The sequence below is a fragment of the Haliotis cracherodii genome, unplaced genomic scaffold, assembly GCF_022045235.1.
Source record: "Haliotis cracherodii isolate W230 unplaced genomic scaffold, xgHalCrac1.p SCAF_13, whole genome shotgun sequence".
NCBI classification, from domain to species: domain Eukaryota; kingdom Metazoa; phylum Mollusca; class Gastropoda; order Lepetellida; family Haliotidae; genus Haliotis; species Haliotis cracherodii.
Window position 1 is genome coordinate 8,358,291 of NW_027266268.1, and position 18,829 is coordinate 8,377,119.

General features: G+C 39.3%; 1 protein-coding gene across 1 annotated transcript in view; it reads left to right on the forward strand.

The window, feature by feature from the left end:
- The first annotated feature begins 594 nt into the window (after positions 1-594).
- LOC139459574 (neural proliferation differentiation and control protein 1-like) overlaps positions 595-18,829 on the forward strand; it is a 56,953-nt gene continuing 38,718 nt past the window's right edge. The window contains exon 1 of the mRNA XM_071241127.1: positions 595-780. Within this exon, the coding sequence (XP_071097228.1) occupies positions 693-780 (88 nt within the window). The 5' untranslated portion in view covers positions 595-692. The remainder of the gene's footprint in view (positions 781-18,829) is intronic.

The window sequence follows — 18,829 nt, forward strand, 5'->3', positions numbered from 1 at the left end:
ATCAATGTTTCCGCCTACGCCCATACCATCACATTGAAGAAAATAACTTTCAGATTGTCTTATACAGTCAATGTTTTAAGGTAATACATCCTAAAAACAAATTACATAAATATTAAAACTTGGATTTATTATTTAATAGTCTTTGATGAAAAAATAGAGGTTATTCTGCAAGTGTGTGTTGGGATAGTATATATGCTGTGTTAGGAATAAACATTGTATTTACCGCGCATTGTTTGTCTGTAAACACTGAAGTAGTACCTAAGAAAATTTTGTATTTGCATATATATCTGTAAATAATCTCAACAGATACCTTTTTTACCCGTTGGCTTTATCCTGCTGAGAAACCTAAAAAATAATTCTTTGTAAATCAAACCTTGTATGGTGTAACAATAAACACAATATTGATTTTTCAGTGTTGAAAAAGATCAAGATTGCAAATTTTCAAACGTTTTACATAATGATTATCACTTACAGTGATGCTTGACAAAAAACATATTTCCTGAATTCAACTGAAGCTTCCCAAAATTGTTTGAGTTATTCAAATAGTCGTCACGAATATATCATGGTATTAACCTTGATGACGTCAAACCTCGATTGCTACGAGATCCCGCGAGGATGGTTTGTGTCAGTATGGCAGCCAAAATGATGTAGGTTGGAGTACTTTGGTCGAGGAAAGAGTGGAAGGCTTTACCATGTGGCGGCAGGTTTTTGTCATCTGTCTGCTGATCACCTTGTCTGATATCTCAAGAGGAGTTCAGGCAAGACTAGAGCAAGAGCCATGTAAGTATATGTTTATTAGACCTCGCCTTCTGTTGAACATAACATAAGGTTGCCTCCAGTCTTGTTTTGACAGTTCTGGCATCGCGACCAGACCACTGTTAGTCGAGTGATCCCGTAGATACATTCAGTTGTTTATCTCACCCCAAGACATACTTCTTTTGTTTTAGTACTGCTAGTCACCAAAGAAGAAACTGATAAATGCAACTGGTCAAAGATTATCCCGAAATATGTTTACCAAACAGCTCCTGGCTGTCTTGTTCTCGCTTAGACCTATCAGCTGGTTATAAGAATATCGTCATTATCTGTAGACTTACATCGTATGGTGTCTCTGTAGTCTTTACTTACATTCCGAGTTGTATTCCAAAGAGTAATTCTTGATCTTTTATTCAAATTATCACAAATACCACTTAACATGCTTAATCAGTTTGCAGAAGGGTCAATTATAAGAGTATGCGTGACTGATGAGACATCTTATCATGGCTGTCATTCATGGAATGGTGGAAGTGTAATAGGCCTACTTATAACCCAGTATCTTCAGAAACATTGTGAGAAATACCAATATTTTCTGTAAATGTTTAATAAAGATTCTTCAAGCGCAATATGATAACAAGGACATATTTAGTCTTCTTATATCAATGTATATTGACATATTGGATATGGATCTGTGTTGACATATCTTGAAAATGTTGATTGATAGCCAGTGTTATTTCACATATAGGATCCAATTTTTTGCTGTAAAGTGTTCACTGTTCTCACTACTGACGATCAAGGGGAGCCAGAGAGGGTGACTGCTTGTGTCAGACATAAGAATCAATAACAAATCAATACAAGGTCCCACTTATCACCTATCGCAAATAGCCTGCAATCAGTCTTGTTCTTTGTGTGGCTGTGGCCCAGGGGAATTGTACTGGAATTATGTACTGGTAATGCTATGACGATTATGAAACAGTAGTTACATACATATGTGGATCTCCCACATGAATTATATGTACAGTGATACATTTATAATGTTAATCATATCATTTATTTTCATGATGTTCTATGAATGTGGAAATTGCTGCCTAACTTGTGTAACGTGTGGTGTAGGTTTTGTTTTACTTCCACCATGTCCACGTGTCAGATGTATTCTTCAATTTCTTGATAATGATATTGTCATCAATATCCATAACCAAAATAATGAAATTAATATTTTATGAAGTAGCAATAACATGCTGCCAATTAATTTTCGTGTATCATTTTTATGTCTATGCTGAGCTCCTAATAAGCTACGCCACCATAAGCATAGTTGATAAGTCAATTAATTTTGAGTTGTTTGCATACAAGTATTTATGAAAAAATTAAAAAACCCAATAGTATAACAACATTCTGCATAATTACAAATGTATCAATATGTTTATCAATAATGAACCTGCATACCTGTGTTCCATTTCTTTACAGATCTTTATATCCTGATAGAATGCAGTCATTACACATACATGAACTCTAGTGCAGAGTGTACTTCCTAAAAAATCCTTCATGTGATTAACATGATTAAAGGGGCAAGAAGTAGCCCTGGAACTAGAAACAATAAAGAAGATGTAATCCATAAAGTTTCATGTTCTTCCAACTTCTAGATTCCTTTTAAAGACTTAAGCATTTTACAGAAAGCAATATAGATTGTGAGGTGGTGTGCTGCTTCATGCCCACAGATGCTGAGCATTTATCATCATCAGTAAGGATGAGTATTTAGAATTAGTATGAAAGGCATAGGTCCTTGTCATAACCCTAAAGGTTAAAACTTAAACATTTAGAGGGTTTAGAGCACAGAGGCAAATCTAAAAGATCCCAGGGGCTCCCATTAATTTAAAAAACAGTTAACACTAATCCTAGTTTGATCTGCAGTACTTTATCATGACTGCCTATACACCATGGGGAGCCTGAAGTATCTTATTGTTGTTGACCAGCTGGTATTCAGATAACACTGCCAGATGTAAGGTAATCCCTCAAGGACAGAATCTTATGAGACAGCCCTGTCACTGCAATCAGGAGTCCTGCTGACCAGACTTCGTCCCATTGTTTGAGATGAAAGTACATGTCATTAGCATTGTTGGTACTGGGTACTGTTAGTGTTATAGAAATTAAGGGTCCTTGTTGTTTGAAACTCCGGAAACCGCACAATCTTTTGACAGAAGGGTTATTATCGCCTGACTTTCGTTCTAAGTATGTATTTAGTATTAATTCATATTATGGTTATGTTGGAAGCGCTAAGTATGGCAAGGTTTTGTGTATGTCTAATTTTGATAGCATCGTAAATAGGGCAGGGATGGGTAACTCAGGTACTCGGGTCGGATGGGTCCTGAGTAGGACCTGGGTACCCACTGTTAGTTTCTAACCCTGTCAAGGTAGGGCAAATGGGTAGCCTAGTGGTTAAAGTGTTTGCTCATCTTGCCGAAGGCCCAGGTTTTATTCCCAACATGGGTAATTTGTGTGAAGCCCATTTCTAGTGCCCCCTGCCATGATATTGCTGAAATATTGCTACAAGCAGCATTAAGCCTTGTAAGCTCAACCAACAATAGTCCATTATCTTAATGCATATAAATCTTCAGAAAGTGATGACTTAAATGTCTTTCTTGATAGGTTCTGGTGTAGTTTGAATAGTCAACTGTCTAAATATTCAGTCATGACTAGTTTGTATATGTTGGTATGATTAGACTATTTCTTGTGAAACTTGGCTTTGTGATGCCATCATTCTGTTATGGGTTGTGTGAGCAAGCACCTGTTGTTGTGATCTCGAGATAAGTTGTGCGTCGATCCTAATCCAGGGCAAGCACCTGTTCTGCTTGCGGTTGTTGTCCTACTGGGCGTAATATTGTCACATGTACAAGTTGAAGGCAATAGATTGAGTGGAATTACTTGTTATTGTAGTACAATGCCAGGACATTATTTACTACACTAAGTTTTTCATTAGAGGTTTCATCCTCAGGGATTTTTTCTAGGATTTCGTACTAAGTACCGTTGTCAGGTAAATTGGGAAAAAATCATTATCTATATTTTTTCAAAGTTCTTATTTTACTTAATTCAGAGGAATTTTAACATTGCATTCAAAGCAATAATGTTAAACTAAGTCTTAAAGCCTCTTCCTTTATCCTGGTTGTGGGGCAGTAGGGTAGCCGAGTGGTTAAAGCTTTCGCTGCTTACGCCGAAGACCCGGGTTCGATTCCCCGCTTGGGTACAATGTGTGAAGCCCATTTCAGGTGTCCCCCCACTGTGATATTGGGAAATATTAAATTCCAATTTGGGAATTTTTACTGACATTTTCTGCATACTTAATACTGAATATCAGCCTCTAGTCAGGCCCAGATAAGTCCCTGCACCATCCAAATTGTTCCTGCATTTGATCGTCATAATTGTATTAAAACATTTGTCTGCTTGTTTTAAAAGAAATAGAAAAGCAAAATATCTTAGTTTCTTTTAATTTAAGGGTTCCTAAATACTGCATGCAAATGGCAAAAAGAATGTGAACCTATTCTTGTTGCCATAGGTAACTAGAGGTTGCCATGACATGGCTGTGAAAAACTGATGCTGATATGCAGTGTCCATGGTGTTTGTTGTCGCACATTTATGTGGCAATCAGACAAAAAACAAAACATGGACTAGGAGGGAAGCAGATTAAACAGACAGTATTAAAAGTTTGACATTTTGTTAATAACTCCTGTGACTGTTATCACTGGTAATTGAAAAGTAGATTGATTTGAAAAACAGCCTTCAAACAACCAGAACGCCATGAGATGCATTTGAAGGCTGAAAGAGATCGTTAGGTAAATATGGTAAATGTCAGCTATACTGAACAGCTTTTCAAATGAAACAGAGTAAGGAGCTACAATCAGACGCTGTGACTCTATTGGTTCTGTTCTCATTCCTCATTCATGTCATTGGCCATGGCGTTACATGATAAACAGTGGTGTTTCTTCATAGTAAATACTCTGTATTCTCCAATTAACTTGATTACATTGAGAATAACCTATGGACAGATAATCCATAATTCTGAGTTGCGAGGAGGTTGTTTTTTTAAGAAGAAAAATGTGAGAGACGGTTGAAATATGTGGGTCTCCTGACCTTAGATGGAGTCATCAGCTCCGTTAGCCAGTTTTTGGGACAATGTCACATTCAAGTGGTTGTGATGTCATGAACTATTTGTTCATATTTTCTATGTTCTTCACCAATTTGGTAAGCAATGCTCTGATTGGTTGGATGAAAGGTCGGTCTGACGTGACCCGTAATGGGATGCCATCAGATCTTTGTTTAGCACTAGCGAGAACTAAGATCTGATTTTAATAAGATTGGTTCTTCACAAACATCGCAATTTTGAAAACCATGGAAAAAATTGTACAGACTAGTCGCTCAGCATGAATCGCTGGGAATTACTGAAATTAATTTCAACAATAAGCATGCCTTGTGGAGTAGTATTGCAAATTGCAGTTATCTGAGTGTTTAGCTTATATGCCCCAGTATGAACACACTGCGAAGTTCCCACCCTCTGTCTTTGGCGCCGTGATTCGCTGTACAGAGTTGCGTCCCTTGGGCACGCCAGAAACCTATGATTGTGGTTCGATCCCGGTTCGCCCCGATTTCTAGGTTTGTCAGCACCATACCCGTGCTCGTGGGTCTCACCGAAGTGGTAAACGTCTGAGACCTGCATCACTTCGGGCTTTCCTCCCACATTAAGCTGACACACCGCGATATAACTGGAATACTGTTAAAAGAGCGTAAAACCCAACTCACTCACTCACCCACCCTCTGTCTTTACGACCAATACCTGTTCCTGTCAAATTCCTGGCGCTATAGATTCTATCTGTGGCCCGTCATTCTGACCAATATGTGATCACTCTGTCTGCAAGTAGTCAAAACAGCTCGTCATTGTATAAAGAATTGATACTTGAACAAACACCTTGTATAGATGAAACAAGCTGGTAGCTTATTGTGTTCATATATTGGAATGGTTGTCTTATAATCGATTACCTGTACAGCACTGCGTAGACAGATTGTGTGTTGATCGATTTTGTCAAAGACTTGTTACACTTCTATGATGATATTTGATCCGGATTTCTAAGGAACAAACTGATTATCGTGATTCGGGTTGGGTATGAAGAGCTTGTTGTATTGTTGTTGGGAACAGTATGAAATATCCTTGGTGGTGATAATCATAGATTACATCGTTTGATTCATTGTGATGATTGATCAATTCTTGTCAAGAATTCCGACACACGTGTAAGCATTATCAGTTTTGAAAATAGTTTAACAAAATTGTAAATGTTATCAGTTTTGAAAAAGTTTAACATTTAAGAAATTTCTGACACATATGCACTGTTCTGCTGAGGCAGTGGCCTCCCGTGATTTTCGCAGTATTTTATAGATTGGCGCATGATATTTCCTCACAGTGGGACAAAGGGCACATTCATGTAGATGGGTTTATTATATATAATTATGGGAGCCACTAACTGTATCGAAAACAGTTTACGTCACTCGTATAGCTGCTTCTATTAATGAATGTAAACATCTCAATTTACTATCAGCACCTTTCATTGGCTGAAAGTCACAAGTGGTTCAGTCAGAAGAGAGTATACACATTTTCGAACATAGTAGTCATAGTTCTGACAATGCCAAAGATATTTCGTTTGAAATGACTCCAGTATTGCAGAATCGCCGACCACAAGTTATGTTTGCCATACACTGAATGTGTCGCATGGCACACCGGAGAGTGACCATTGTGTCAGACTGAGGAAAGGCAGAAAAATTGAAAATGGTTGAAATTTTCGTGACTACATGTGGTTGCAGAATTACTCAGAAAGAAATACTATGACATGTGAGCTTTGTACAAATTATGTGAAATCTAATTCAATGGCAAAGCAACATTCTAATTTTATAACGACTACCTGAAAGAGACGGCCTAACGGCAGTGATCACAAAAAACTGGCTAAATATATTGCTGCGATATGTAATATCTGAGAAAGATGCCCAGTGAAAATTCTGTGTATCGCTAACGTTAATTGTGTTTCTGTAGCCATAACCTGCATACTATGGGGTTTAAAGTTTTATATGATCGTTCAGAGTGTGGCCCCATGTGTTTATGCTGAAGGGGTCCCTGTACCCAGTTGTTCAGTTTCTTGGCAGAACACTGCATATGTAAATGTTATCAGTTTTGAAAATAGTTTGAAATTAAAGAGATTTCCGACACATATGTAAATGTTATCAGTTTTAAAAATAGTTTGAAATTAAAGAGATTTCTGACACAGATGTAAATGTAATCAGTTTTAAAAATAGTTTAACATTAAAGAGATTTACGACACATGTAAATGTTATCAGTTTTGAAAATAGTTTAGCACCAAAGAAGAATAAAAGCAAATAGTCCCTCAAAGCTTTAATAATTTATCCATTTACCATGTTTACAGATGGCAGTTTCTCACTGTCAGTTATTAAGTTTTTAGATTTGTCCTATGGCAATGAATACTTTTAACATTTTGTGTTGCAGTGTCTAGTAATATTTGTCAATATTGTGTGACCTATATTCTATTTATTAATGAACTACTGTCCGCATTGACAAAATCGGTCCTATCTACAAACTATAATGACTACATGGCTCTGAACTTTGTGACCTGATTCTCAGGGTAGGGCATTATAGACCTACCCCAGGATATATATATATAGGTTATAGCCAGCATCAATCAATATATCCTCTCCAGGTGTGGGATAAAGTGCTTTGTTGGACTGTAGGCTAAGTAGATGCAAATATATAGACTGACACATAAACAACATTAGGAGAATCGATCGCACGTGTCAAGTAAAGAGGAATTGTGTTCCAGAATTAAGATGATGAATATTCTGTACAATTAGGAGTTAAACATACTGTGTTTTCAATGTAGAGTTAGTGGTTAGGTTACCTGTAGATTTAAGCACGCTACATTGAATTTCGAACTGAACATTTATCTTGAGGTTTCGAATAGTAAACATCGTAGGGATAAATATAAAGGTTACCTCATTCTATAGTGAAAACACAGTATCTTATCTCCATTCTAACAACACTTAATGTGAACTCTCTGGTGTTAGCGAAAATATTGGGTGAAGCAATATCGGGTGAAGTGGTATTGGTTAAGTTTAGTGTTTTAAGTAGTTTTTCGTTTTGAATTAATGAAACATATTTACTTGCATATTGACAAACTATGTCGTTGTATATGACAGCAACTGCAGGGATTTATTTAGACGTGCTCAGAAGTCTATATTTGGCCTCAAATCTGCAGCAAGTACAGCTATTAGCACCCCTTTCGATTGATCAATGTACACAAGACTTCTTTATTCGTGTATAATACATGTGTTATATGCCTTCTTAATTATGGGAAATTAAATTCTGGAAAAATATATCTTTCGTATATGAACATTTCAGGCTGTCAGCATAAAACACAAAATTTACGATTTTTCAACTCAAAATAATATTCTGATAAGAGCCCCTGATTTCTGATTTTGAGAGGGCCCTGGCTGCTTATTATGTCGAATATGGTAAATTATGTCTACAGTTTTGAGGAGTTTGGATGGACACATCACGTCTTGTGACCATGGCGACTATTAAGTTGTTCATTTTGCCCATGACACTCATGTACAGATCAGAAACTCCACATCAGTAACACGTATATCTCAGACAACAGTAGGATATCTTATGTTTAAAAATTGGTATGATAGAGCCTGAAGGACCAGTTAACCATGGTATTCAATAGGAGTAAAATGATACACCGGTGCATTGGGATTTTTTATGATAAGTTCTTTTCTGTATCGATACAAGATGATACTCTTGCTAAAATATATTACTCAATATTCCTTGAATGACCCAGAGTTTTTGTCCGTCAAATATCACAAATGTCTTGTAATTAACGTATCAAGTTCACTCTTAAAAATAGGCGCTATGAACAGGTGTCCACTGATTTGAACCTGCTCTGAAATAGTAATTGTCATGAAGTTTTTACGCGGTTTGACGTAAATACGTGTTTCACGATACATATCATATCTTGACCTATGTATTATGATATTTATCGTATTGTGAACCCACTGTACTTTTCTCCCCAAGTATTCAAGTACTCTCTTCATCATCAGCCTGAAAAAGATTGTTTGATGGGGTAGCCTGATTTGCTTATTTGCAGATTTAATATGAATTAACTTGGTACATAACCAGCCTAATCGTTGTTTCAGCGAAAAACTGAAGTAATTATCCAACCGATAATGATTCATTAACAACCATGCTGGTTTATGACATTTACTGATCGCATATATCTCTAATTATGCCGACGTCCAGTGATTAGTAACAAAGTGATGACGATGCAGGCCAAGTCCAACTAAAATATAAGTCAGATGGTCTGAGAATGCTCTCCCTTGGCACCTTTATGGAATAAACAATAAAATAATAATCATGAACATTTTGTTGTGAAGGCTAAGCACACAATTTAATCAAAATATCCCCCCAAATATTCATGATCCCTAAATTTTTTGTTCAGTATATAACATTAACCGTACAGCAGTCAGTTGGGAAGAGATGATGCAATATGAAAGACTTAAAAAAAAGGATATATATATCAGTGATGCATGATATTGATATTACCTCTTATAACACAGAAGTTTTGTTTTTGTTAATATGACTTAATATGACCTTGTAACATATTATTGTATTGTCAAGATTTTGGGTAGCCTTATGGGACAAGTTTGAATCTTTCCGAAAACATTTGGTTCTCATCCGTGATAAACTGTAGCACACTGAACGTGACTCACTCACTCACTCACTCACAGTAACTGCCTGATGTGATTGCCACATTTGTTTCGTGTGCGCTAAACGTTCCACCACAAGATATTAAATCAAGCAAAATGATCAACAGAATTATGGCTGAAATCGTTCTTGTCATTGCGCTCAGATCCTCCCAGCAAAGTAATTACTTCCTTCCCAGGTGTTCTTGTTGGAGTGAGGCCGCGCTGGAAAACGTCAATCCAATACCCTGTCCGTCTCCGCTTCATTCCCAGAATATATTCAGCTTACACGGCCATTGGCCCTGGTCACCAGTGAGTGAGTGAGGGTGAGCGATTGAGTGTGAGTGGCTGAAAAGGTGACTGTGAGTGAATAAGTGAGTGCACAGCCATTAGCCCACTAAGGTCGCCAGTGAGTGAGTGCGCAGCCATTAGCCCACTAAGGTCACCAGTGAGTGAGTGCACAGCCATTAGCCCACTAAGGTCACCAGTGAGTGAGTGCACAGCCATTAGCCCACTTAGGTCACCAGTGAGTGAGTGCACAGCCATTAGCCCACTAAGGTCACCAGTGAGTGAGTGCACATCCATTAGCCCACTAAGGTCACCAGTGAGTGAGTGCACAGCCATTAGCCCACTTAGGTCACCAGTGTGTGAGTGCACAGCCATTAGCCCACTAAGGTCACCAGTGAGTGAGTGCACAGCCATTAGCCCACTAAGGTCACCAGTGAGTGAGTGCACAGCCATTAGCCCACTCAGGTCACCAGTGAGTGAGTGCACAGCCATTAGCCCGCTAAGGTCACCAGTGAGTGAGTGCACAGCCATTAGCCCACTAAGGTCACCAGTGAGTGAGTGCGCAGCCATTAGCCCACTAAGGTCACCAGTGAGTGAGTGCACAGCTATTAGCCCACTAAGGACACCAGTGAGTGAGTGCACAGCCATTAGCCCACTAAGGTCACCAGTGAGTGAGTGCACAGCCATTAGCCCACTAAGGTCACCAGTGAGTGAGTGCACAGCCATTAGCCCACTAAGGTCACCAGTGACTGAGTGCGCGGCCATGAGCCCTTGTCAAGTTTGTTTCTTTGTTTATTTGTTGTTTTAATGCCGCACTCAGCAATATTCCAGGTATATGACGGCGATCTGTAAATAATCGAGTCTGGACCAGACAATCCAGTGATTGACGTCATGAGCATTGATCCATGCAGTTGGGTTACAATGCCATGCACCAACCAAGTCAGCGAGGCTGACTACCTGATCCCGTTAGTCGCCTTTTACGGCAAGCATGGGTTGCAGAAGACCTATTCTACCCCGGATCTTCACAGGTCCTATGTCAAGTAGTGGAGTGAGTGAGTGCATGACTCAGTTCTGAAATTATGATACATAATTATAAATAAGGTAACTTCATTAACAGACTAAATAGTCCCGTTCCGCTTTGTGTACTCCTCCTGTGAATCCCCATGTGTAAACCTCTCCCCCTACATCCCTCCCCTTGTACCCCACACATCCACAGTCAATTACAACCAAGACAAGATAATTTCTATGAGTAGACCAAAAGAAAATCAAATTTATTGGTTAATCAGGTGAAATACCAGGAGACAGAACCACGTCATTATGTTTCCTCCATCACGTCAATCAGCGTCCATGAATCATTCAGTTTGTACAGTAGAGACTGGTGGTTGTCGTTAGTGTCACAAAATGTATGACAGTTTTTGTCTCGTTAGTTTACTATTTTAGGCTTGTAGAGACCATGGAGGCTGACAGGGAAAATCGATGTATTTGATCGTGATAGAAAGCCACTCCTGTCAATAAGTCTGTGCAGTCGATCACATTGAAGCAGCAGTGTTCCCTGATCCATCATTGATCCAGTACAGGTAGTGGTTTGTTCATGGTACTAGATATTGGAAAGCATTGTATGTGGTCAGGACTGCATCATAATGTTTGGGCTCCAGGGTCGTGCAGGGATTTATTCTTGAATGTTTACATCCGTGTTTGTGTTTGAAACAAAGGATGAATGTCAACCTTGGGTTGTCATACAAAAATACGTAACAAAAATGAATCATCTACAATAATTACTGGTTCTTTGATAAATACGTATCTCTACTTACCTCATGAACTTTGAATCCACTTGGATTTCGGAAATGGAATCAGTTTGTTTCTTTGTTGTCGTTTAACGCAATATTACTGCTATATGATAGTGGTCTGTAAGTAATCACGTCTGGACCAGACAATCCAGTGATTCTTATCATAAGCATCCATCAACGCTTTGGGATACGATGACATGCATCAACCAAGTCAGCGAGTCTGACCACTTGATCCTGTTAATAACCTGTTACGACAAGCATAGTCACTTTTTTTGGCAGGCATAGGTTGTTGAAGACCTATTCTAACCTGGACCTTCACAGATAGGAATCATCTGGCACAGGATTATAGGGAATAATATCTACCCTTTAATGTCATCTTTAAACTTCAGTAACCCATGCTTGCAGTAAAAGGCGACTATGCTTGTCGTAAGAGGCAACTAAAGGGATCGGGTGGTCAGGCTCGCAGACTTGGTTGATGAATGTCATCGACCCCAATTGCGTAGATCGATGCTCATGATATTAATCACTGGATTGTCTCGTCCAGACTCGATTATTTGCAGACAGCCGTCATATAGCTGAGTGCAGTGCTAAACAACAAACTATAAATCGCTGCTTAGGCGTTAATGGTCTGTCAAACTGGTGTACCATGGTATACCAGTGGGACATTTTATTCCGCAAAACTGGAACCCAAGTGACCTCCCACCCATCCTAAAGTCAAATATTGGCCACATAAGGAGAGTACTCTGTCTTTATATTGCCCAGTCTGTGCCGTACACCTTTGAGTCCACTAGCTAACTTGGCTCTTAGCATCATTTCTTGTACAGTTCCATGTTTTTACTGGACCAAAGAGAATTTTACTGGACTCAGGCTTTGGACTATTTGCTAAAGTCACAGACTGATTCAGTGATAGAAACTAACTTTTTTAGTCTACTAGTCCTTATGATGATAACATATACTAAAACCCTTTAAAATGACAAATTTCTACTAGTCCTTATGATATCTTAACTATTGGGCAGTTTGGCAAGGACTACAGGACTTAGTGCCAATTTCTAACGCTGCTGATTGCGTGTTTTCTGTGAGAATCTAAGCTTTTTTCTAATAGTCTTTTTATGCTGAATTTCATCAATTACTCTATCAAACCATCACCAGTCTTGAAAAAACATAATCAATATCGCACAAACACTTGTACTATTTATAGATTACCAATGCTATTTCCTCAGATTTGCAAGAAAATAACCAAACAGCCCTTGCCAGATTTGATCATCATCATGCTACTTTAATAAGCTGTCGGTCAGCGTGATATGAACAACAACTGATTGCAGTCTTTATGGCATTTAATACATCTTGATTTGACTAACCAGCGTTCCATCAGACCTTCATTGATTTCCCAACATATTTATATGAATTATATGACTGATCATCTTGGTGGTAAGAGCACCAGCATAGCGGCTACTACTGAATGTGAAGCTGTTGGACCTAAAGGCTAAATACAGAAATAGTTCCAACCGGTTTGTGACCACCCTGCCATTTATTCACAGCGTGCTGCCATGGGCACATTAACCATTAGTCGCACTTTGCTTGGGTTTGTAGTGGGAGAGTTGTGTTGATTTTTCTTCAAATGGAGCACCATAAGCCTACAACAACTGGATTGATTTAAGGCGACCCAATTCAATATCCATAGTAACAGAGCGTTGTCGGTGAAACAGGGTCGGCATTGACGTCATATGGACCTCTTTGAAAGAACCAGGTTTCGGTGACGACAGTGTGGTCAACAGATCAATGCTTGAACTGGGGACACTGATTTTGCGTTCTGAACACAGCACGAGCTGCTTCGAGCTGCTTCGGTGTAATTCGGGAACAATATACTTGCAGTAGGCTTCCAGCTGAAATGTATTGCTGAAAGCTTGTTTTTCTTCACCCCTTGAGCCCTTCTTTTGTGGAGTTTAGGGAACGTCAGAAATTGAATGCCTCCTGCAATGAAACCTTCCAATACCGTAAAGCGCCGAGAAAATGGAAAAGTGAACCTAATGACTGGTATTCTTTGGTGGAGGGATGTCTTAACCATTGATGGGGAATTAAAGTTTGATTTGATTCAACCGTGGGTGAGGTTTGAGAAGCTTCCAGTATTTGTCAAGGGTTTCAGGTGTCCTAAATTGCTGCTATTTCTGTTTTGTTATTAAGCTGCTGTGATGAATCGTTATTAAGCTGCCGTGATGAAAAAGAGGAATTGACAGGTTGCCAATGAAAATTGCGAATTTGAAAGATGATGTAGGGGATGGTAAGGGTTGTGGAACAGATGCTTGCTATGGCAAGAATTAAAGAGCATGATCTTGTTTGGGACATTTTGTTAGATTTTAATAATTCAGAAGGGGGCATAGGTGGCCCAGTCGTCTAAGGCGCCGTGATTCGCTATGCAGAATTGCATCCCTTGGACACGCCAGAAACCTATGATTGTGGGTTCGAATCCTGGTTCGCCCCAATTATGTTTCTAGGTTTGTCAGCACCATACCTGTGCTCATGGGTTTCACCGAAGTGGTAAACGTCTGAGACCAGCATCACTTTGGGCTTTCCTCCCACATTAAGCTGACATGCCGTGATTTAACTGGAATAATGTTAAAATCGGCGTAAAACCCAACTCATTAATAATTCAGAGAAACTCATGCAAACCAGAGGCATGCTGATACAGAACATAATGAGCATTAATGCAGAATCTTGCCTTTAACAGATCAATATTTGTGTAGTGGACCGACCATGTGATAATCTTGGTAGGGCTGCGCTGGGATTTTTGAAAAAATAATCTGTCCCAGAAAAAAAAAATTGTGGATAACTTGTCAATTGACAGAAGCGAGTCCAGAGGTAATTGTGTACCAAGAACATTGCTATCAGGCCCACTGAGAGATTGCAAGTAATTGATTGTTGGAGGACAACTGCAGCCATGCAACGCCCACACATTCGGCTCCTGCTTAGCCTCTCTGTATATGGGTATGCCAATAGGAACAATTATCACTGCTGTAATCCATCTGAAAATGTAGCATGATCCTTGGTGTTCTCTATGTACATGATGGAGGCAACTAGGGCTGTCACGATAAAATGAAATACCGATATATATTGCTATTGGTAAGCACTTAAAGTCAATAAATCAATTGTCAAATCAGTTTCCGATCAATAGTATGGATTTCCGTTAGGTATATCGATAGTTTCGATTGTATTTACCATATCATGCGGTTGAGTCAAATGCTGTTCAAATTTGAACAGTTTCAGTTTCCACCCTTGCCGAACTAGGCTGGAATTCCTGGGCTCGATTGTAGCGCCACCAGTGGTTATTATGAGGTGAAACTAATGAACAGAAGACAATGGGACTGAAAGTAGGTTTATCGAGTGGTATTATTTCCCTAGCCCTTTACTTGTTATTATGGTAAGTATATATTCATGGATAAGCTGCAATGCGAAAAGACCAATATTTATGTAAATGTTCCATATGCAATGTAGGTATATATGATTGTATGATAAATGAAGGTTTTCTGTGAATATCAATTTATGATGTTTCAATCTATCAACTGAGCAAAAGAACTTGAACGTCCATGATCCAATTTACGTACTTTGTGAGCGAAGGATGTAGCTGGTTGACTAACCAGTTGTTAAAAGTATTAACTCACACAGTTGGGGTACAATAAGACTACCCATTGTGACCACCCAATCCTCAGTTTACTCACAACGTATAGGAGATGCTGGGGACCAATACTGTAGAAGAACCAGACCTGTCCACTCTGGACAACAAGTTAAAAGTCAAGTTTTGTGTTCTCTGGTCTACAAACTTGATCTCCTACACTGTTTTCTTCTACAGTGCGTTCTTTGAGTGCGTCATAAGGCATCTGTCTTGCACCTGTCTGCATCCCCCTTTTGATCAGAGTATGCATTGAACGCAAGACCCTTGACGATGTGCATATCCCCAGGTTTGGTCAATATCTGTCTCCTGGCCCTGTTTCCGAAACCTTAATTTCCTTCATTGGACAAGTTCTCAAATCAATCAGAAGCCTGGTGTCACAATCAGGAAACACAAGTCGATTTCTCACAAACACCCATGTATACAATCAGACCTTTGCGAACGAGAAGTACCCCCTGGCCAGGAGGATGCCTTCAATTCAATGCGTGGTAGACGACATGGAGCGAGTGGTGAGTGCTTCAGCGTATCTTGTCTGCATCAGCAATGGCTCCTAATGCATATAACAAAATGTGTGATCAATTTGATCACCTTACTGCTGTTATGATACCCAGCGGGCTTGGTATCTAAATGATATCATTCCAGCCACACAGGAACACTGTAGAGTTGTGGGCCATTTTGGCTACAGTTGATGTCTTGGCAGAGTATGACAGCCACACAGCAACACTGTAGAGTTGTGGACTTGTAGCCTTGTTGGGTACAGTTGATGTCTTGGCAGAGTATGACAGCCACACAGCAACACTGTAGAGTTGTGGACTTGTAGCCTTGTTGGCTACAGTTGATGTCTTGGCAGAGTATGACAGCCACACAGCAACACTGTAGAGTTGTGGACTTGTAGCCTTGTTGGGTACAGTTGATGTCTTGGCAGAGTATGACAGCCACACAGCAACACGGTAGAGTTGTGGACTTGTAGCCTTGTTGGCTACAGTTGATGTCTTGGCAGAGTATGACAGCCACACATCAACACTGTAGAGTTGTGGACTTCCATCAACACAGCAACAGGACAGAGGTTTGGACTCGAAGTAGCACCTCCTCAGTGACAGGGTCTGGGTACCTGTGTGAATGGCTGTATTGGACATGAAGGATAGGACTGAGTATCACCTGTGAATTTCCACGAACAGTTCATGAACAGTTGTTCATGAGCAGTTCATGAACATTAAATAGCACATTAAGTTCATGAACTAAATTGAGCAGTTCATGTATAATGGATTTTTCTAAGTCCATGAACTGTTATACAAATGTTCTTGAACAAATTCATGAACTTGTTATATCAACAGTTCATGAACAGTTCATTATTTGAAGAACTCACTTATACAGGGGATTGGAAGCACTCAGGTGTTCAATGGAGGGCTGATCATTGAATATTTCAATCATCTTGAAGAGCGCAGAGTTTGAGGTGGTCTCTCAGACACACTTTGCTGAAGATCAGAAGTTCTGACAAACTTCACTTTGTAATATAAACTTAGTCTGACACTAAGTTTAGAACCAAAGGTTCAACATACCTGACATACCTGACAGATCATTTGGTACTTTCTTGTTTACATTTTTTCATAACTTCCAGATTCCAATACTGAAAACGGCTTCTGCACCCCTTTCATTTCCAAATCTGTCTTCAAATAATTATATTTTTTAGAGACAGATGTTGCTGCAGAACTGACGGACTGATGTGTGTCGCGGATCTCTTAGTGTATCCATTAGAGGACCAAGAACAGATGCAGTTCATCATGTTTTAGTCAATAATGCATTGTTGTAGTATCTTGACAATCAGATTCATCAGTAATCCGAAAGGCTATCATTCCATATGCTTTACTAATAGTCGTGAAATTTAATTGGTAATTTTTTTAATGAAAAAGATGAAGCTTTCGGAAAAATTTCCAAGGATGATCGATTATTGGAGTTCACATGGTTAACATGGTTAACATACATGTCCCGGAGTGGCTGTTTTGTGTGTCGACTGTTTCCGACTCCGTCCCCTGGGGTTTATCTCGTCCATCAAAATACAGCTTAAGATTTATTTTTAGTGAATCTAGAACATCTAGAAGTTTATCTGTCCCTATGTGAGAGAAGGGGTAAGATAAATTAGAAATCAATACGGCTTTGGAAATGTTATCATGCTGACAAATTAGTTTGTGAATTCAGCTTGTCAAGAGGGACGAGCTTGCTGTGGTTGCGTGATTATTGGAGCCCTTGGGTCTTAGTTTGAAAAGGGAATATATTGAGTACTTTGTGGACACTGATAGTTTTGTCTCTGCATCTGTTATGTTTTATTAACTTGTGGCAGACTCACTAAACTGGATATTGATCCACAGGTTTGGTTTATGCACATCTGTTTTTTATGCCCTATGTCAGGGGTTCAAGAATCTGAAAAAAATGTTTGTATTCCTGTCAGGCCTCTTGGGATCATATACAGGCAGATATATGAAACAAAAAAACCTTGACACACACTCACTTACTCTTCTCTCAATGTACCTGCAACCTGTGAAGATTCCGGGATAGAATAGGTCTTCACCAACCCATGCTTGCCATAAAAGGTGAGTTGCTTGTTGTAAAAGGCGACTAACGGGATCGGGTGTCAGACTCACTGACTTGGTTGATGCATGTCATAGATCCCAATTGGGTGGATTGATGCTCATGGTGTCAATCACTGGATTGTCTGGTCCAGACTTGAGTATTTACAGACAGCCGTCATTTAGCTGGAATATTGCTGAGTGCGGCGTTAAACAACAAACGAACCAACCAATGTACCTGCAGTACAGTGTTCCATGCAGGTGGAAATATCAAGTGTTGATTTTGGGGGACTAGGGTGCTGAAGTCAGTTAGCAGCGTTGCGTCATTCAGACGTACCATGATCCTATAATCATGGGTTTGAATCTTGGATTCTCCCAAAATTAGGATCATTTGTTTGTCAGCACCTGCAGATGTCAAAACCAGCATTATTTCCGACTTAACTCCATCATTGAGTTGACCTGCACTTACAAGACATGTGCAAACACCCACCCACCCAAAGCAATCTACTGAATGTTAACACTATCCCTCCTGTGTAGATCCGTTGTACTTTGATTGGCTGTTGCCATGTAATCATTATTCAGGTTGTATGTGTAGACTAGGCCTGTCTCCCTGTGTTTGTGCAAGAAAATTGCTGCTGGCAATACTGGAATACATTGTAGTCTATTTCAACAAAATTGTTTGGAAAACTGAAAAAATATCTTGCTCAGGGAATGTTTGGCAGATTGAGTGTTGTGAGTGGGCGAGTGATATTTTATTTCTCATTATCTTTTTGTTTCTTTTCTCTGTTTCAATTCTTTATTACGGTAATATAGGTTGTACAGAGTAAGAAAAATAACAGGGTTAATAGATACAGAATTCTAAGTTTTTGTTTCAGAAAAGTAAACGGTGTGTGGGAGTTGTTTATCACATAATAAACCACTGCAACCATGGAGGGTGCAGTGGTTTATTCTCCCTGCAGTGTTTTATTGTACAATAAACAACAACT